This window comes from Malus domestica, chromosome 17 (genome assembly GCF_042453785.1).
Source record: "Malus domestica chromosome 17, GDT2T_hap1".
Taxonomy (NCBI): domain Eukaryota; kingdom Viridiplantae; phylum Streptophyta; class Magnoliopsida; order Rosales; family Rosaceae; genus Malus; species Malus domestica.
The window spans coordinates 27,787,612-27,808,860 of record NC_091677.1 but is presented as its reverse complement, the minus strand read 5'-3'; the positions used below and the strand labels follow the sequence as shown (position 1 = coordinate 27,808,860).

Sequence of the window (21,249 nt, the reverse complement as noted above, 5' to 3'; positions counted from 1 at the left end):
GCATACTGTAGACATTGAAATTTCGGTGGCATATATGTTAGCCATTGCATTAAGATTACATTTGTAAACATTGAAATTTTAGTGAAATAAATGTTGACCATTGTGTTAAAATTACAACCTTCATTCACTTCACCTACAACATCCACCAAAATTCACCTACAACATCCACCAAAACAAATGGATGGTGGTAGTTCATTCCCAAAGCCTATAAATAGGCTCCTCCATCAAAGAATCAAGAGAGGATTTTGACATACACTTTCTCTACTCCCAAATTGGAAGAGAATTCACACCACACCGAAGCCTTGAAGCCTCGAAACTCTGAAGCTCTCAAGCAAATCCTGAATGATCAAGAAAACCCTCTTCGTTCTTCGTGAAATCCTCCTCCAAGATCAAGCCCTAACGCCTCCTTGGATCAACTTCTACCAATTCAAGATCAAGCCCCGACGGCCCCTTGAAGAAGGTGTTCATCATTCATCAACTGTTCGTCCAAGATCAAGCCTCGACGGCCCTTGGATCAACAACACTACATCCACACGTTTCAAAGATAGAATCAGAGGATAAATTTGTAGAAGAGATTGTAACCCCTAAATCATTAATACAAATATTATTTTGTACACGTGTTCTTGTCTCGTTTATCGCAGGAATTCCCGTGTTTACAAATTTGGCACGCCCGGTGGGACATTCTCTACCTCTCATCTCTATCTTTGAATCCGCAACAAGCACAAATGGCGTCAAAGAAGGCCCGAGTTGTTCCCGCTGCCGATGCAAGAAACAAAAGCGTCATCACGGCAGGGGGCATCACTTCAGGCATCATAACTCGAAGCAAGGCAAAAGCTCTTTCCGCCGCCTCTTTCGCCCCTTCATCAACTCCGCCGAAGGCACAAGAGCACCCGAGGTTCGAACCGGTGATCACCCTGGCCTCGCTCAGGGCGCCAAGAGAGGAAAGCCAGAGGAAGTACTCTAAATCCTTACTTTCCGATGCCGACTCGAGCAGCGGCATAGCTATGTAAGTCATGGTTACTGGAACAACTTCAATTGAGGAGCAGCTGGCTCAGATGAATGAAGCAATCGCAAAGCTCACAATGACTGTGGAGGAAAAAGACCTGCAAATCGCAGCACTCGTTAACCAACTAGAGGCAAAGCCCGATGAGAAAGTCAGGCAAGGGGATAATCCAGTAAAGAAGGAAAACGACGAGGATGAGGAACCTCTAGTGGAGAACGTCGAAGAGAAGCTGAAGCTAGACCAAGCGGTGACGCTCATGGGGTCTCTCTCTATCCAGCAGCTGCAGGAGATGATCGCCAACACCATCAAGGCGCAGTATGAAGGAAGCTCACATGATTCCGTACTATACTCAAAGCCCTACTCCAAGAAGATTGACGCTTTGAAGATGCCGAGGGGTTATCAACCACCAAAGTTTATGCAGTTCGATGGAAAGGGGAACCCGAAGCAACATATCGCCCACTTCATTGAAACCTGTAGCAATGCTGGAACAGAGGGAGACTACCTCGTCAAGCAGTTCTTGCGCTCGCTGAAAAGCAACGCCTTTTACTGGTACACCGACCTCGAGCCCGAGTCTATCAACAGTTGGGATCAGCTAGAAAAGGAATTCCTTAACCGCTTCTACAGCACGCGCCGCACCGTAAGCATGCTGGAGCTGACCAGTACGAAACAGTGGAAGGAGGAACCCGTCGTTGACTACATCAATAGATGGCGTTCATTAAGTCTGGATTGCAAAGATCGGCTTTTTGAAACCTCTGCCATTGAGATGTGTGTTCAAGGCATGCACTAGGGGTTACATTACATTCTCCAAGGCATAAAACCAAGAACGTTTGAGGAGCTGGCAACACGTTCCCACGACATGGAGCTGAGTATCGCCAATCACGGAAAGAATGAGCCGATCACCCACTTCAAGAAGGATAAGGTGTTCGCCCCGAGTGTGGACAAGACCGGAAAAAAGCCTACCAAGGAAACTTTTACTGTCAACACTACCCCCATCAAAACCCCATCCGCGCCTATCAAGACCACCTCTGCGCCTATCAAGATTTCCTCCAAGACCAAGGCAAAGGAGACAAAGAGAAGTGAGCCTCCTCGCACCCAAGACAAGTATAAAAACACCTTGAGAGAGTTGGAGCAAAAGACGTACCCTTTTCCTGACTCAGACGTGGATGCGATGTTAGATGACTTGCTGGAAAAGAAGGTAATTGAGTTACCAGAGTGCAAGCGCCCTGAAGAAATGAATCGAACGAACGATCCTAGGTACTGCAAGTACCATCGTATCGTAAGCCATCATGTGGGCAAGTGCTTCGTCCTCAAAGAACTCATTATGAAGCTAGCGCAACAAGGGAGAATCGAGCTAGACCTTGAGGACACAGCCGCAACACATACTACTACGGTGACGTTCGGATCCTTCGATCCCGTGCCTCTCCAAACGACACCCGACCATTCCTATCAATGTGCAAGCTACACGGTGCCTTCTACACAACCATCGCCGGGGGCAAACGAACAAGATGCGTATACCGATGATGATGAAGGATGGACATTGGTGACCTAAAAAAAACAAGGAAACCAAAACCACAAGCCACAAGACCAAAGGTGGAACAAGTGAGAAAACACCGTCGCCGCAACAGTAGGAAGCCTAAAAGAAACGTAAAAGTCGATAAGCCAACGTATGCTGGGGAATCTATGGAGCAAGAGCCACGCATTCCTGTCTCCTTGCACGAGTACTTCCCGAATGACTTCTTCCAACAGTGCACTATCGCTGCATGCCATATGGTCGAAGTAGAAATGGAAGAACCTTCAAAAGGCAAAGATATCACCACTGAGGGAGAAAAAACTTTCACGCTCGAAGAAGGTCTGCCAACACACTTTAGCATTGAGGAAGCGTTACGATTACCAAAGAAGATGCGAATAGCATTAGCAGCTGCCTTGGAAAGTCCCAATGAACACGAAGTGCAAGAAAGCAAGAACGAAGGCTTGAAGCCTCGGCCACATGAATGTGCCACATGTTGTGCCATCGAGGACGCAATCCATTTCATCGATGAAGACTTGCTGCTAGGATCCAAGCCTCACAACCGTCATCTCTTCATCTCTGGGTATGTAAAGGGGCACAAAGTCAACCGCATGCTTGTGGATGGTGGATCAGCCATAAACATCATGCCAAAGTCGACAATGACTACAATCGGCATCAAGGCAGATGAACTGTCCCTAAGTCGTCTACTAATCCAAGGTTTTAATCAAGGAGGACAAAGAGCGATGGGCATGATCCGAGTGGAGATGACTATTGGTGAACTCAAGTTGAGCACGATATTCCACGTGATTGATGCAAGAACTTCCTACGGCTTACTCTTAAGAAGACCTTGGATCCATGCGAATGGAGTAGTACCGTCCACCCTTCACCAATGCTTAAAATTCTACCGAGAATGAGTGAAGGTGATCTATGGCGACACCAAACCATTCACTGAAGCCGAATCACATTTCGCAGACGCCAAGTTCTACATGGATGAAGACATAGTGCCCGAAGCTCTTCCAAAAGAGATCAAATCCACGGGCAAAGCAACACTTAAAAAGCAGGAGCGACAAGCCATGCCCAAGAAGCAAGAAGAAGAAGTTATGCCGTCTTCAAGCAAGAACGATAATGAGCTGGCTAAACGTGCAACAACAAAGGGGAGTAGGACGCCCTCAAATGGACCAAACACACCCGTCTTCCGATACATCTCGATGTCGAGAAGAAAGAATGGTCAATCTCCGTTCGAAACTGGAGCAAACAAAACCGATGCACAAAGGCATAGGGATAATGTAAAGTTGCTCAAGACGAATGCAGTTTTACCTCTGACACAGCTAGGCGGCACTAAGGTCGCAAGACTACCACAAGGCTTCATAAAAGCTCTACCAAAGGGGGTGGAACCAAGCTTTCTCCCAACCCAGAGGACCGAAGAAGGTTTTGATCCAAACGCCTATAAACTCATGTCGAAAGCTGGCTACGACTTCGCTTCTTCTTCGAATCATGGAAAGAAGGTTTCAAACACCGTTAACAATAAAGAACGTGACCTCACCGAGACTCAAAAGAAGTTGAAGAAGCACGGTTACGGAGTTGATAACAACAAAGCTGGACTAGGCTTCACACCAAATGCACCCGTGAAGATTTCAAGCAAAGCGAAAAATGCTAGCACTCAACACATCAGCGTGAGTATTGAACAAGATCATGATGAGCCTAAATCCACCCCTTGGACGTCAGTCTTCGATAGGATGAATCGTTCAAGACCCAGAATGTCAGCACTTAACCGCATTGGTGGTCAAAACCGAACCTCCGTCTTCAAAAGACTTAACATGCCAGCATCCCAAAGCTCTGTTTTTGAAAGGTTGTCAAAACCTAAGAAGCAAAGCAACACGACTAGCTTTCTTCCTCGTCAGTCAGATTTGGAAAGACTTGAAGACAACAAGAAGTTTTCTAGAAATAGGAAGACAACGTCAAAGGAAGAAAAGCTCGACATGATAGCAGAAAAATGTGATATTCGAAGCTCAATTCCTTCAAGGATGAAGCGTCAAGCAATCTTGGAGGTGGACACAAATGGACCACTGAAAGTAAGAAGGCGCACCATCATCCACACTGGACAATCTTCATGCCGACCAGCCCAAGAGTACGACACCGAAGAGGAATTCCAAGATGTCTTCCACATCACGATCCAAGAAAGCAGAGAAGATGAGATCCCCGAATAAGATGTCGCTGTTGCGCCACCGCAACTTGAGGATGGGGGGCAATCCACGGTTGATGATCTCAAGGAGCTCAACTTAGGCACAAAAGAGGAGCAGAAACCTATCTTCGTGAGTGCGCTGCTAAGTGCGGACGAGGTAGATGAGTATTACCTACTGTTATCAGAGTACAAAGACGTCTTTGCTTGGACTTACAAGGAAATGCCCGGCCTTGACCCTGTCATTGCTGTGCATCATCTTGCAGTTAAGCCTGGAACGCGACCGATAAAGCAAACTCAAAGGCGCTATCGATCCGAGCTCATTCCACAAATCGAGGTAGAGATTGACAAGCTAATAGAAGCAGGCTTCATTCGAGAGGTGCAATACCCCAAGTGGATCTCCAACATCGTCATCGTCCTTAAGAAATCTGGACAAATACGTGTTTGTGTAGACTTCCGGGACCTTAATGACGCTTGCCCGAAAGACGACTTCCCCTTGCCGATCATCGAAATCATGGTGGACGCAACCACTGGCCACGAGGCACTATCATTTATGGACGGCTCTTCTGGGTACAATCAAATTCGTATGGCTTTCGAAGATGAGGAACTAACAGCATTCCGCACTCCAAAAGGTATCTACTGCTACAAGGTGATGCCCTTTGGTCTAAAGAACGCTGGAGCCACATATCAGCGAGCAATGCAGAAAATCTTCAATGACATGCTACACAAAAACGTAGATTGTTATGTGGACGACGTGGTAGTCAAAACAAAGAAAAGATCAGATCACTTGAAGGATTTGCGAGTAGTGTTCGAAAGGCTGCGAAAATACAACCTCAAGATGAACCCGTTAAAGTGTGCGTTTGGCGTCACCTCTGGAAAGTTCCTCGGCTTCATTGTCAAGCACTGTGGCATTGAAGTGGACCAATCAAAGATCAAGGCCATTTAAAACATGCCCGAGCCAAGAAACCTGCACGAGCTGAAAAGTCTACAAGGACGACTAGCCTTCATCAGACGCTTCATCTCCAACCTTGCAGGGCGTTGTCAACTGTTTTGCCGACTCATGAAAAAGGATGTTCCGTTCGTATGGGACGAAGCGTGCCACAATGCTTTTGAAAGCATAAAAAAATATTTATCAAGTCCACCTGTCCTGGGGGCGCCTGTGCCCGGGAAACCGCTCATATTGTACATCGCCGCTCAGGAAAGTTCAGTGGGAGCACTCTTGGCACAGGAAAACGAATTCCAGAAAGAATGAGCGCTTTACTACCTGAGTCGAACACTCACCGGCGCTGAGTTGAACTACTCCCCAATAGAAAAAATGTGCCTTGCCTTGGTGTTTGCCATCCAGAAGCTCAGACATTACATGCATGCTTACACCATCCACTTGGTTGCTAAAGCTGACCCGGTTAAATACGTCATGTCCAAGCCAGTCTTGACAGGGCGACTAGCTAAATGGGCGTTGATTCTCAATCAATACGAGATCATTTACGTCCCAGCTAAAGCCGTCAAGGGACAAGCATTAGCAGACTTCCTTGCCGATCATCCAATCCCAGCCGATTGGAAAATCTCAGACGACTTGCCTGACGAGGAGGTATTCTACATTGACATATTCCCTAGATGGACGATGTTCTTCGACGGATCCGCACGAGCAGACGGAGCGGGGGCAGGAGTAGTATTCATGTCGCCACAAAGGCAAATACTACCTTATTCATTCCAACTAAGCGAATTGTGCTCCAACAACGTCGCTGAGTACCAAGCACTAATCATCGGACTCCAAATGGCGATCAACATGGAAATCACAACCCTTGAGGTATATGGCGACTCCAAGCTCATAATTAGTCAACTCTTGACTGAATATGAGGTGAGGAAAGATGATCTCGTTCCGTACTTCCGACTGGCAACTCAACTGCTACAAAAGTTCGAGGCCGTAACACTAGAACATGTGCCGAGAAAAGAAAATCAAATGGCAAACGCTCTCGCTAACCTAGCCTCGAGTATGACACTAGGAGAGGACGAATCTGCAGATGTGCCAGTTTGCCAAAGATGGGTCATCCCCCTCGCCACCAAAATGCTACTAGATGATACAAATGTCATCTCGGTACTTCCAGTCGATGTTGAAGAATGGAGACAACCATTGATTGACTACTTGGAGTATGGAAAACTTCCAAATGATCCTAGACACCGCTCTGAAATACGTCAACGAGCACCTCGCTTCCTATACTACAAAGAAACACTCTACCGGCGCTCTTTCGAATGAGTACTTCTGAGATGCCTAGGTGAGGAAGAAGTTAATCAAGCCATGGAAGAAGCACACTCAGGCGTGTGCAGGGCGCATCAATCTAGACCAAAGCTACATTTCCAGCTCAAAAGAATGGGTTACTACTGGCCAAGTATGGTGAAAGATTGCCTTGAACATGCCAAAAGGTGCCAAGCCTGCCAATTCCACGCCAACTTCATACATCAACCACCTAAACCATTACACCCTACAACTGCTTCATGGCCATTCGATGCATGGGGATTGGACGTCGTGGGACCAATTACTCCAAAGTCATCTGCAGGAGAAGCCTACATCCTAGCTGCAACAGATTACTTCTCCAAGTGGGCTGAAGCCATACCCCAAGGGAAGTAAAAAAGGAAACTGTTGTCCGTTTCATCAAAGAACATATCATCCACAGATATGGTGTGCCTCGCTACATTATCACTGACAATGGAAAACAGTTCTCCAACCGACTTGTAGACGAGCTCTGTGAGAAATACAAGTTCAAGCAGCACAAGTCTTCCATGTATCATGCTCCGGCCAACGGTCTCGCAGAAGCATTCAACAAAACATTGTGCAACCTCTTAAAGAAGGTGATCGGCTGAACAAAGAGAGACTGGAACGAAAGAATAAGCGAAGCACTTTGGGCATATAGGACGACGCATAGGACTCCTACCCAAGCTACCCCTTATTCTCTCGTATATGGCGTGGAAGCTGTTCTACCGCTAGAAAGCCAAATCCCTTCACTAAGGATGGCTATACAAGAAAGCTTGACTGATGAAGAGAATGCAAAGTTGCGCCTTTAAGAGTTGGAAGCACTAGACGAAAGAAGGCTCGAAGCTCAACAACACTTGGAATGCTACCAAGCACGGCTATCCAAGGCATTCAACAAGAAGGTCCGCCCAAGGTCTTTCCAAACTGGAGATCTCGTCCTTGCATTACGAAGGCCTATCATCACAACTCACAAGACAAAAAGCAAGTTCACATCAAAGTGGGATGGACCGTACGTAATACAAGAGGTCTACACGAACGGTGCCTACTTAATCATAGCAGAAGATGGCTTGAAGATCGGCCCCATCAATGGCAGATTCTTGAAGCGTTACTACCCCTAAAAGGCGACGACCAAGCTCCTGGCCCGCAAGAGCATAAACTGTGTACGGCAAAATCATCATCAAAATCACCATAAAAAAAATAAAAAAAAATAAAAAAATTTCATCGCTCATTTGAACTACGTCATGACTTGATCCCTCCTCAACCGAGGGTACGTAGGCAACTTGAAACTTCAAAACTTCAAGTACAGTCACATCACCAACAAAAACACAAACACTTTGAAGAATAAAAAGCAAATTCACCACCGAGGAAAATTGTGACCAAAAGGCACTACACAGCATAAACTCGCTGCAGTCTTTTGCATAACCCCACACGGTAAAGGTGACGCACTGGAATAGGCTCCAAGCAGCAACGGCAAAGATGGCAGCTATAAGACGGTCCTTCAAAGCACGCTACAGTAGCAAAGAAACCAAAATGCCACGCAATCACACTACGCAACCCCGCAGCGATTACGCAAGCAGTTTCTTACACCGCACGGCGACGTCACCACCAAGGGAAAACTGTGACCAAAAGGCATTACACAGCAAAGCCCCGCTGCAGTCTGTTGCACAGCTCCACACGGCAGCGCACCACCGAGGAAAAAAAATTGTGATCAAAAGGCACTACACAGCGAAACCCCGTTGCAGTCTCTTGTACAAACCCTAGGCAGCAAAAAGCACAGATATACCCATGTCCTGCTCACTCCAAATACCACGTCTCTGAAAGCTTCGTGAGGGTTCCAGCATCATACTTCGCCTTCTCCAAAATTAAAGATTCCTAGCATCACATCAAAATAAAAAAAATAAATGTTTTATTAAAGAAAGTCAATTTTATTAATAAAAAAAATTGTTTTGTAAAAAAAAAAAAAATATTATTACAGCTCAAAAAAAAAAACAAAAACAAAAACAAAAACAAAAAAAAGAAATAATATATATGTATGAGTGTCTCGGCCCAGCAGCAACAAAAGGCTCAAGCCACAAGCCACAGGCCCAATTCGGTTCTTCATATGAGAAAAAGCCCAAACCCAAACCTCTTCAAAGCTACGAATACCATCACCGGTGCTAGCCCGAGTCTGAGTCCTCAGTGAAAATGGAAGTTTTTCTCATAGGTTGTCATAGGCAATTCCGTCGGAAACTTCAAAGCCACAATCTCTTAGAGAGTTCCTCTGTCTAATCCCCAGCTCTTTGATGATTCCCGTGGCCTATCTTCACTCACCTCCAAGCCAGCCGCCCACCTTCGGAGCCTCTCCGTCGACTCGACTTTTCCGCCATGGCGATCCGGTTCAAAATCAGAACCCATATCCGTTGCAAAAAAACAGCAACCATGCTCTCCGCCGGACACATAGCCCTCGCTATCTCCTTCTTCCTCCCGTATGGTCTGCTCTCCACTTCGCGGAAGTCTCCAACCCCACCTGCAACACATGGTGCGCACACCCGAAGCAAGTGGACCTCCAAGTCAGCCACGCGACCTCGTCTGCAAACACCTTCTTTTCCGCTGACTCTTCTTCTTCCTCTCATAAAAGTTGCACAGTCACCCACAAACGAAAGGAAGACCTGCAGATGCACAAAATCTGAATCCAGAGGTGGTGTTTCTCTCTCCCTCCTATGCAGCGACGTCTCTCTCTCCAAGTCACAGCAAAGATGAACCTGTAGCAACAAGAATGAAGCTGCAGCGGTTGAAGACGGGGAAAGCAACTCGGCCTTGTTGTTCGAACCTGCACTCGCATTCACTTTCTCTGACCGAGTCAAGCAGAGCAGACTTTCGATGCCTTCCTAGGTTCTTCGCCGGTTTAGCAACCTCAGCCTGACAGAGCACTATATAAAATAAAATATATATATATATATATATATCACCTGCCACAAATTTATATATATATATACATATATATATATACATATATTTATATATGCGGCAAACCGTCCTCAGCAATAAAACATACCTCACAGAGTGAAGGCAGCGCCTTCCTTCCTCTTCTCCATTGGTGGAAACATTTGCAGTGCCATCGAGGACGATAAACGGAAGCCCAAGCGGTTGTAGCAACCATGCTGCAGTCCTTCATCCTTCCGTCCTCATGCTCTCCTGCAACTCTCCCTGAAGCTTGTAGGATAATGAAGTTTGTTGCTGCTGCCCTAATTTTGATGATGGTGAGCTCTTCCTTTGCCGCAGTGAAGACTTCGGATGAACATGATGAATATCGACGTGACCGACTGCAGGGCGATGGGGTTGAAGAAGCTGCACCACTTTTTGTCCAACACCGAGCTCACCACACGGCAGACGAGAAGAACACGTCGCAGCAAGGAAACAGGACAGTGCAGTTAAGATTCAGGGCAGTAAGCTGGTGCAGTGTCTATGTAAAGACTACGCAGTGCCTTATGTATGTATGCATGTGTGTATGAATGCGAGTGTATATATATATATTGGTCTCAACAGGCTGCAAATAAAACTGGTCTGCATGTAGTGCAGTGACTGTGCAAACAGTGATCCGCATGCGATGCAGTGACTGTGTAAAAAGCAATCTGCATGCAGTGAAGAATGTAATAAGGTGACTGTGCAAGTGAAAAGATGGTCCGCATGCGAGAAGAACGCAGTGCAGTGAGGAAGGCCACCAAAAAAACCCAACCGTGCTATCGTCAAGCCACTCACGAGTGTGTATTACTATTAGCAAGTCAATAATGGAAAAGGAAATGGGTGGTGATGACAAAATGATGCTTCCAGTCACCATCTAAAAGGAAATGGGTGCACTACTCACCATCTAAAAGGAAGTGGGTGCATAGGGAAGTAATACATCTTAGTCAGATATGCGTTTTATTTGCGTTTCAACACAACATACTGAATAAAATAAGGCATGTCCATTAATATCTCCGAGAAATTACACAAAAAAAACAAAAAAACAAAAAAACAAAAAAAACAAAACAAAAAAAAAAAAAAAAAAAAAAAAAGAGCCTTCACGAATGTCACTTGTGTGAAGCCTCAGTACTTGGAGCCTTGGTACTCGGTGGAACCCTAAAGGAGGGAGGCACTGAAGATAGCTTATTCGGAGCCTCAATACTTGGTCAAATTCCAGATGACGAAGGCAAAAAGTGCCTCTGGAATACATCTACAAATTTCCGATGGTCACTTTGAATTCAACCTTCGGAGTCCATCAGCTGATCAAGCTTCCTCTTCATGCTCGTCGAATAACTATTTGCAAGCACATGCAACTCTCTATTCTCACGCTTGAGCTGCCTAATCTCTTGACTAAGAGCCGCCACCTCGGCTGTCAATGATTCAACCTGGCGAGTTCGAGCAAGTAAGCGCTGGCCCATGTTGGAAACAGAGTTCGCACACTGGACACTGAGAGCCTGGGACTCTTGAACAGCTAACTCATCAGACCGTCGTGAAAGTATCCTATTATCTTTAGGAGTGATGAGGTTTCTAACTACAACCGTAGCCGTGGTTGCATCCCTCATCACAGAGTCTTCAACTGTAAGAGGGCCATTAGAAGAAAAAAAAGACGGGCGCCATACATTACCCTGACGCGGTGCACCTGTGTCACTGCTGAGACTCAAATCTAAGCAAATGTTAAAAGGGGAAGCCATTTTCAAAAAATACTAAAAGAAAAGGGTTGGAGGAAGTAAAATCTCAGAGCAGCAGAGATAATTTTTCACGGGCAGGCAATCTTCAAATTGTGCATGTTGAATACAATTGACACCTCTTTAAAAGGAGAGGCAGCACAACCATTCGTTCATAAATCGAAGAGACACCACTCTCCGAATTTCAAAACCCGGCTTTTCCTGCGTAAAGTCCGTCGACACTTTTCAGACACAATCTCAGCTTTCGGCTATCACGTGCAACTTTGTCAGAGATCACTGACAAAGTTGAAAACGTGTGAAGTCCATTACGCCAACTACCGCACTTCTGCCGACAAGCGTGGGTGACAAGGCCACGCTCGCCCTACCACTTGATGTTGAGAGCTCACCATATAATTCGACCCCCATCCTATACCAAAACTCAGTTTTCTTCCTCCCTGAAAACACATCCAGCCTGACCCCTCTTCCTTGCCGAAGGCATCTGCAACCAAAACTCAGTTTTCTTCCTCCCTGAAAGCACATCCAGCCTGACCCCTCTTCCTTGCCGAAGGCATCTGCAACCAAAACTCAGTTTTCTTCCTCCCTGGAAGCGCCTCTTCAACCAAGCCACACTAGAGCAAAGGTATCTCATATCAGTGGGGTTGAGAGCAAGAGTATCTCATAACATGCTTTCTCCCTATCCTTTTCTTTGTCCTCCCTCTTCACTGCGAAGACAAGGATAAAGAAAGCAATATGTCGGAACCTCCACTCAAGCTCCTGGTAAGGAACCGACTGCTTGGAACCTTTCCTGATTGCTCACCTAGCCGTGCTCTCGAATACCCATCTTCAACATCTTATGCTTCCTCTTCGTCTACCACGTCTGCCTGGAAAACAGATGATGCAGGTGAAGATGATGCAGATGAAGATGATGCATCGAAGCATATGGAGACAAGCGCGACGAATGCATGTGCTGATCGTCCGCTACTTCTTCAAAAGCAAAAGTATCTCATATCACTGGGGTCGAAAGCAAAGGTATCTCATATCATGCTCTTCCCCCATCTTCTCCTTTGCCCTTGCTCTTGCCTGCTGAACAAGGAGAAAGGAAGCAATCAGTCGGAACCTGAAATTAAATGTCCGACCAGGAACTGATTGCCCGGAACCTTTGCCTGGTTACTTACCTAGCGTTGCTCTCGAGTGCTCATCTTCAACTGCTGATATGTCTCGAATTCCCTCAGCAAACGCTTCAGGAGTGTGGATCTGTTGACATCGGCGCTTTGCACTGAAGCTGCCAAGCATGAGTGAGTCGCTGAGAGGTGGTGCTCTGAAGAACCATTTAAAGGTAAAAGGTTGCATACCGCTTCAGCTATGCAAAAGAAACAAGCAGAGAAGAATGCAACACAACGAGCTGGAACAAATCATGAAGCACGAAGCCTTCCCTGCATGACCACATAATCCAGACAGAGGAGTTCAAGTAAAGATCCAAGCTGGACACCGTTGCTCTAACCAAAAGGCTCGAGAAGCTTTAACAACCTTTCGCTGGCACCGTCACCGAAGAGCAAAGCCTCGATAATCCTTAAAGATCAAGTCACCAACTGGAAGAAGAGCCCATCGATCTTGAAGATCATACTGTTGACCAAACTGCTCAGGGTTCATATGAAAATGCTGCGAACTTCCTTGATCTTTCAAAGCATGCATGTCCTGAAACTGCTCGTGGTCATGTTTAAGTTCGAAATCAAGCCTCAACGACCCTGACTCAAGATCAAGTGTCCACCACCCTTGAGTCAAATCCAGTTCAAGATTAAGTCTGTGGAAAGTCCTTTGGAGGAAACCAGAAAACTCCTCCAGCCTAGTTCAAGATCAAAGCTGTGGAAAATCAACAAGCACAACAAAATACGTGCTAATTCATCCATTATCAAAGCCAAGGATCGTCTACTACACGAAGCTCCTTGTGGTCCAATTTCATCCAAGATCAAGCCTCAACGGCCCTTGAAGAAATTCCAAACAAAATTCAAGAACAAGCCTTAACGGCACTTGAAGAAACTCCCAGACCAGTTCAAGATTAAGCCTCAACGGCCCTTGGATCGACAACTGCATTAAGGGACTTCAAAACGCATCTTCTACATGTAACAAGCACATGTATACAACGCGCCTTGAAGTGGGGGCATTTGTAGACATTGAAATTTCGGTGGCATATATGTTAGCCATTGCATTAAGATTACATTTGTAAACATTGAAATTTTAGTGAAATAAATGTTGACCATTGTGTTAAAATTACAACCTTCATTCACTTCACCTACAACATCCACCAAAATTCACCTACAACATCCACCAAAACAAATGGATGGTGGTAGTTCATTCCCAAAGCCTATAAATAGGCTCCTCCATCAAAGAATCAAGAGAGGATTTTGACATACACTTTCTCTACTCCCAAATTGGAAGAGAATTCACACCACACCAAAGCCTTGAAGCCTCGAAACTCTGAAGCTCTCAAGCAAATCCCGAAGGATCAAGAAAACCCTCTTCGTTCTTCGTGAAATCCTCCTCCAAGATCAAGCCCTAACGCCTCCTTGGATCAACTTCTACCAATTCAAGATCAAGCCCCGACGGCCCCTTGAAGAAGGTGTTCATCATTCATCAACTGTTCGTCCAATATCAAGCCTCGACGGCCCTTGGATCAACAACACTACATCCACACGTTTCAAAGATAGAATCAGAGGATAAATTTGTAGAAGAGATTGTAACCCCTAAATCATTAATACAAATATTATTTTGTACACGTGTTCTTGTCTCGTTTATCGCAGGAATTCCCGTGTTTACACATACAACATGATCCAATTGTCATGGAGGGGATCTTTACTTGTGTTGAGAAGTTCTTCCCCGATAACTATGAGGTTCAAAACTAAGTGATAAATGTTGAGATGCATAAGTATAGAGTAAAAGAAGGTGGATTTGGAAAACATTTGGCCGAACTTGGATGCGCTGAGAATGATGAAAACTATAATCCGGGTATGAATATTCACATATGCTTATATTTTATTTATTAAATTTGAGTTTACTACTTATTTTTCATTACTAATTGTGTGTTTTTTTTCTTCATTAGTTGCATGGTGGTATAATTATGGAAATGGTGTGCCTAATTTGCAAAGGATGGCTATAAAGATACTCTCATTGACTACAAGTTCATCCGGTTGTGAAAGAAATTGGAGTTCTTTTGAAGGTATACATACAAAGAAAAGGAATAGACTAGATACAACAAGGTTAAATAATTTAGTCTATGTCTAATTTAATGCAAGGATTATGAACAAGAAGAAAAGAGAGAAGGAGAAGAAGGTGGACATATTGCTTGCAAGTGAAGCTAGTATGGCTCAAGGATGGATTGTGGAGGGTGGTGATGAAGAGCTTGAGCTTGGCTTGGGAATTGGAGAGACATCGGAGGTAGGTAGTTCCCTAGAGCCTAGGGGGAGTTCTATAAATATTGAAGTAAGAGAACTTCATGAAGAAGATTTTATATCGGATGAGGACACGGAAGAAGAAGGAGATGATGAAGAAATTGAGTTCGAGTCCGACACGGAGAGAGTCTTGGAGGGATATGGTGAAGAAGAGTTTGATGCCTAGCAACTTTCGTAGCTCAATTTTCTTTTATGTCAGTGTCTGCATGTGTAGCATTCGAACATTTGACTCGTTGTTAATTCTATGAAATGTATGCCCATCATTCGTACTCACTGATGTTAATTCTATTATGTGAAATGTTTGTGCAACATTTGTACATTTGACTTAGTAATGTTGGGCTTGAATCTTTCCATAGTTCTAGTCTTCCATACTTACAAGTTACAAGCAGTGTCTAATTTTGAGAATGCTCATTCATTGGACATAAGATTGGAAATCACATTTCATTTCGAGTGGTTGCAAGCACTGCCTTGTTCTCAAGTATACCATATGATTATTACTTCATTTGTTGAAAGAAATATTTCTTTTGTACATTTTCTACATGTTTTGTAAGTGTCAATATGCACTTATTCACAGGATATACCAAAAATTTACCTAAATCCGCCTAGGCCGCCTAGCCACCTAGGCGCTAGGCGCTAGGCGCTAGCCCACCGCCCGACTAGCGCCTAGCGTTTTTTAGAACCTTGGCTATGGAAGAGAAGCAAGCTTTCCTAGACAACTTTCAAATCTTTGAGCCATGTCGTATGTAGCGGACAGGGATCAGGCTTTCCTTCGGCAATTGCCTTTTCAGATAGAGAATATAACCAACCGTTTCTCCATTTAAACTGCAAGCAAAAGGCAATCGTCACAGTGAATACAAATTAAACTCATCGAGTCATACGCATATATGATATATATATATATATATACATGCTTGCAAAACATATATCTATGCTTTGCATGCATCTCTAACCTCTTTAACTGCGGTAGGAAAGTGTGCAACCGTGCGTGAGTATGCACATAATCTGTGCTCCATGGCTTCTTCAAATACCAACCCCTTCTCTGCAGCTGCTGCAGAGGCAAGCTCTGCAATGAGACTAGACACCTGAAAGGATAGATATTGGTCAAGTTTTTACCGGTTCCCTTTCTCAACACATAATATGATGAGCCAACCTTTCCTCCCTAACTTCAAACTTTTTGTATGGACTCCATACCTTGCTCATCTAAAATTGGTTCCACATCATGATATTTCTTTGTCAATGAAATGAGAGATGTCCATTCTTATGCAAGCATTTGGCCATGATATTTAGCATGGCGAACCCAACTCAGAGAGCTGGATGTAAGCCAAGAAAAACCAGATAGCACCACACACCCCAGATAGAATTTACTTTTAATCACCCAAGTTGGTTCATTCTCTTTAAAATAAATGCACTTCAACACCAACCTAACTTTATATTTCCCAATAATACTACTAGGTCTCGCCCATAACTAGTAACCTTCAGCATTCTGTAACAAAACCATGTTAATGGAACAAAACCTCTGAGGTTTGTTAAACAAGTCACGAAAATAATGACATAAATGAGATATTAGCAATGTCGGTTTCTACTGTTAAAACCTGTGTGTTGTTTTTACTAGAAAGTCATATGCTTCCCAGAAAAAAGACATAAATAAATAAAAACTACGAAGTCATGGATCATGATGAAGGAAAAATACATGCAAAAGTAAGTAACCTTAGAATTGCTAAACCCTAAACCCAACCTAATCATGAAGTAGAAATTGTTTTGGATAAAGATCCTACTCCACCATCAACATGCCAAAGGCAGAATTACATTTATTTTCTCTTCTTTCAACTCTAAAAGAAATGTTAAACGTAAAGAAAGATTACCTCAGAGCGGTATTCTTTCTCTACACCACCTATAGTTGTTCCTGGATGACGAGCTCCAACAAGCATGAATGCTGAAATCCAGATCAACTTCTCTAACATCTGCTTCTGAAATTTTTCCTTGTTGAGAACCTGCTTTATGTTTTCCTTCATTAGTAAAAGAGTAACGCAACAGAAAAACCAATTCCAAATTAGTGCAAATTGCTTTGGAGATATTTTTCTTTCACCTTGCAAGTGAGGCCTCCAGCATGTAATCTATCAGCTACCGTCGATGCCCACTTCCCATATGATGCAGTCAGTCCTTCAGGATTGGTATCAGTCTTTCCATCAACAGGAGGTTCTCCAAGCTTGGAGACAGCAAAATATGCTAGGACTTGGTCAGCATCACCAAGACCTTTACTTCCAAACCATGGTTCCAGCATTCCATTCTGGAAAAAAAACCAAATCTGCCAGATTGTCAGGTCCATTGGGTCAAGCAAACCAAGAAGCAAAAATCCAAATTAAAATTTTCAAATGAAAAGTAAAGAAAAAAGTCCAGTTAAAGCCATTCACGAAAAACTGTATTCTGATATTTTCCTCATTTTCGCCAATTTTGGCAAGCAACAAAGCTTGAAAATAAGGAGAGGAGGAGCAGGTTATATAGGCTTGATTCACTTGTAACATGTAATTTAACTGAATGTGAATGGTTAGAAAATTATTGTCTTAATGAGGTGAAATTGCTTTGAAAGAGTGGGCAAAATTTACAAACTCAATTGCCTATACCATTAAAACTAGTTTTTGTCCATATAACGCATCACAATGGATTTGTCTACTTAATTTCCAACACCATTGTTCTCTACTCCCTTTCTCTAGAAGCAAAACACAAAATCCCGCGCTTTCCGATGCTTATTCAAATTCAAACATCTTTGACCCCACCAGAGAGAGCCCCACCCCTACAATGTGTGGGACCCCACCATTATGCTGACGTAGCAGAACAGAGGTGGATCTTGTATGAATAAATTTTGAGACATCTGTTACTGTACACACTAACATAGTAACTCACCTACTGCTATCCAGGAAAAAAAAAAAAAAAAACCAGCTTTTTGTACTTGTTCATTCAAGTGAAGATTCAAATTCTCTCCATAAACATCAATCTCTCTCTCTCTCTCTCTCTCTCTCTCTCTGAACAATGATGGCTGGTTGCAAGAAAACCACATCAATTCTACAGCAATCCTCATACAGCTCTCTCTATGTCGATCCCCTCACATACCAGAAACACAGCCGCAGCCACAGCCAAGGCATCGCCTTCATCTCCAAGATGGACAATTCGGAGCCGAACCCATCAGCCTTAAACGTCAACAAAGAGAACGCAATGCCCAAGAAGCCACAGAAGGCCGTGCCCGACAGCGACAAGGAGAATTTGGTCGCACATGAACATGGGTCTTCCTCTTTTGCGATGCAGCCATTGAAGCAGAGGAACTTGAAGTCTCTGTCCACTGGCTGCAGGGCCCTGAAGCCCTCCTCGCTTCAGTTCTGTATGCAGGCGAACGAGCAGGAGAAGGCACTCTTCGGTGGGTCCACAATGCGGGACCCGCCCAGTAATGGGTCCGACAACTCGAGCTCTTTGAACATCTGGGACTACTCCGACTCTGAGGCTGCCCCTGCCTCCTCTTGGTCTACACTGCCTAACAAGTGAGTTCTCTGCTCAATGTGCTTATGCTAACCAAGGGACTTGTAGATCAATTTATTAAGAGCATTCTGCCTCGCATCCGAGGTCCCTGATTCGAAACACCCCTCCCCCAGTCTCGCTTGTATAAAAAGGAAATTGCTTTTGCTAAAAATATGAGATTTTTGTTTCTTTTAAAAAGATATTTACTAAACTTGTAATTTATTTGGTGGGTATTTTTAGGTCATTGCTTTGCAGGCCATTGCCAATGGATGTGGGAAGATGCACATGTGTGATAGTGAAGGAAGCAACCCCGGAAGCAATAGATGGGGGTACTCTCTATTCTCTTTATACCAATGTAAGAAAGATGCCTCTACCTTGAAGTTTGAATAGCTTATGTCATGTTCGATTTAGCCAATACCATACTTGTGTGGTACAACTCTTCTGCTGGGGTAATGCCAGTCAGTCATTCCTGTATTTATAGAGTATAAGATATGTTAGAATACTGTTATATCCCGAGATTCCCAACATTGCGAAACAAATTTACCTGAGTTTCTTTTTGACATATGAATCAAATTTGCGTTGTTAGTTCGATTCCAAGTTCTAAAATAATCTTCACGGCGTCATCCATGACCTGCGAGCCCTGCTCTATTGCTGTTTCTGTAGCAGTGGTTTAAAGCTTCATGTTTGTTGTTATAAGTTGAAAAGTACTGATCAACATTAATATTTTAGAGGTACAATGTGTTAACCTCCCTTTGGTTTGGTATTGATATGTTGCAGGAAGGCAAGGGAAGGCAGGACCGGAAACTAGCTATTGCTCACCATAAGCGGCGGAATGGGAAATCTGAGTTGACAATTGCTCAGAATGTGAAGGGAATACTGTCTCATTCGGATGATAGTTTTATTGGTATTGTAAATGCTAACCTCATGGGTTCAAAATACCACATATGGGATCAGGTTAGAAATATATTACTCGTAGAAATCGTAATCAGATTTCCTTGGACATTTTATGTCATTTGGTTGCTAATACAGTTTTTATTGCAGGGTGGTCGTCCCAATTCCTTGAGCAAAGAGGCTAAATCACTTGCCGTTGTAGCGTAAGCCTCCCTCTCTCTCTCTCTCTCACACACGTGCCCGCAATCTTTCCTCAATTTGTAATGGTTGCTGTTTGTCTTTACAGGTTCACGCCAACAATCTCGAGCTGGACAGGAAGTTACAGACGTATAAGGGCATGTATACCCAAGCACCAATCCATGCAGTTAAAGAACACAATGCAGGTGATCTTAACAGTTTCTAAGATATCTTAGGTTAATTCGTACTTACATTGATAATGTGTATAGATCAGGTTCTTCTAGTGACTATCTTATTTTTCTGAGTGTCTAGTATGCGTGAATTGCATTCTGAAATCCAGTTTTTCGGTCAACTTCTTAACTTCTGCGGTACATGTTCTCTCTTGCAGGTACAACACATTGAGGGACTCCCAAAGGACTGGGAAGGGAAGCTTGACAAAGTTCATCAGCTATCCTCAAGGGTTCCCCATTACAATAAAGTAGGCCTATTACCTCACTGTAGGAATTTTTCTTGTTTTTGTTGTTTCAATCTCCATTAACTGATTTCTGTTATCATTCAGATTTCAAAGCAGTATGAGCTAGATTTCAGAGACAGGGGAAGAGCGGGTCTTAGAATCCAAAGTTCAGTCAAGAATTTCCAACTGACACTGGAGGTAATTACTAATTGCCGTGGACGATCATGACTCAGAAATCTTAATCAGCTCATCTGAAACACGCATGTGTTTATGTTCTGTTATGTCCGTAGAAACAATATGATCATCGATTAAGGCTCTCGAATTTTTCCTTTGTTTATGATAATGAGAGTACCAGTGTTTAATCATTGTGTTAATTACTAAGGAATGCTAACTTTTATATATGCGTTTTTAGGAGAACGGAAAGCAGGCAATTCTGCAGCTCGGAAGGGTTGGAAAATCAAAGTATGTGATGGATTACAGGTATTATAAGCAGCAACTCAGTAATTATGTGTGTTCTATATATCAAAGGGTAAGGTGATCCATATATATTGAAGTAATATGTATGAAATATATGTATATTCTTCTGCATTGATCATATATTCTTGTGTTTTTGTTTTTTGGCAGATATCCTTTGACAGGCTACCAAGCGTTTTGCATATGCTTGGCTTCTATTGATTCAAAGCTTTGTTGCACTGTCTAGAGCAAAATTATCTGCCACTGCGTTTTGTAGTTCAACCTCTGAAAAGAACACAAGCTTTTGAGTTTTAATAGGTACACATGAGTAACCGAAGGCAGTTGATCAAAGGGACTGAATTTGTTGTGCAATCTTGATAAGATGTTAGTGTGCAAGTGCAAATTAAGTGCGGTTTTTATCACACATACTCCTTGAAATTGATCTAACTCATCAGTTTGGTCTCTCAATTTGAAAATCGAGCAATGTCCTTGAAATTTGGTGCCGCGCGTCAATTTGGTTCTTTCTGTTCAAATCTGTCAATTTTTTTATTAATTTGTTAATGTGACACACAGGAGGCCCGCACAACCAATGGTTCGGTGCCACATAGTGATATCCAAGGAAATTCAATTATTTGAAATTAAAAAATTAAAACTAATTAGAAAAAAAAAAAAAAAAAAACAATGAATTGGTTATTGCTTAAGGTATGTATGTTCTCTCTTTCGATTTCGTGGTGTTTT

At 43.6% G+C, this 21,249-nt stretch overlaps 2 protein-coding genes across 2 annotated transcripts; one reads left to right on the top strand and one right to left on the bottom strand.

Moving 5' to 3' along the window:
• Positions 1-15,497: 15,497 nt before the first annotated feature.
• Positions 15,498-17,702, bottom strand: LOC103405600 (uncharacterized). Its single transcript, XM_029096986.2, has 4 exons — positions 17,116-17,702; positions 16,892-17,020; positions 15,980-16,111; positions 15,498-15,851 (listed from the first exon to the last, which is right to left on the bottom strand). The coding sequence occupies exons 1-4, from the start codon at positions 17,353-17,355 to the stop codon at positions 15,738-15,740; spliced, it is 615 nt and encodes a 204-aa protein (XP_028952819.2). The 5' UTR covers positions 17,356-17,702; the 3' UTR covers positions 15,498-15,737.
• Positions 17,703-17,904: 202 nt separating this feature from the next.
• Positions 17,905-21,006, top strand: LOC103405601 (tubby-like protein 8). Its single transcript, XM_008344611.4, has 9 exons — positions 17,905-18,559; positions 18,777-18,891; positions 19,314-19,490; positions 19,578-19,630; positions 19,714-19,810; positions 19,993-20,082; positions 20,164-20,256; positions 20,471-20,538; positions 20,683-21,006. The coding sequence occupies exons 1-9, from the start codon at positions 18,057-18,059 to the stop codon at positions 20,756-20,758; spliced, it is 1,272 nt and encodes a 423-aa protein (XP_008342833.3). The 5' UTR covers positions 17,905-18,056; the 3' UTR covers positions 20,759-21,006.
• The last annotated feature ends 243 nt before the right edge of the window (positions 21,007-21,249 follow it).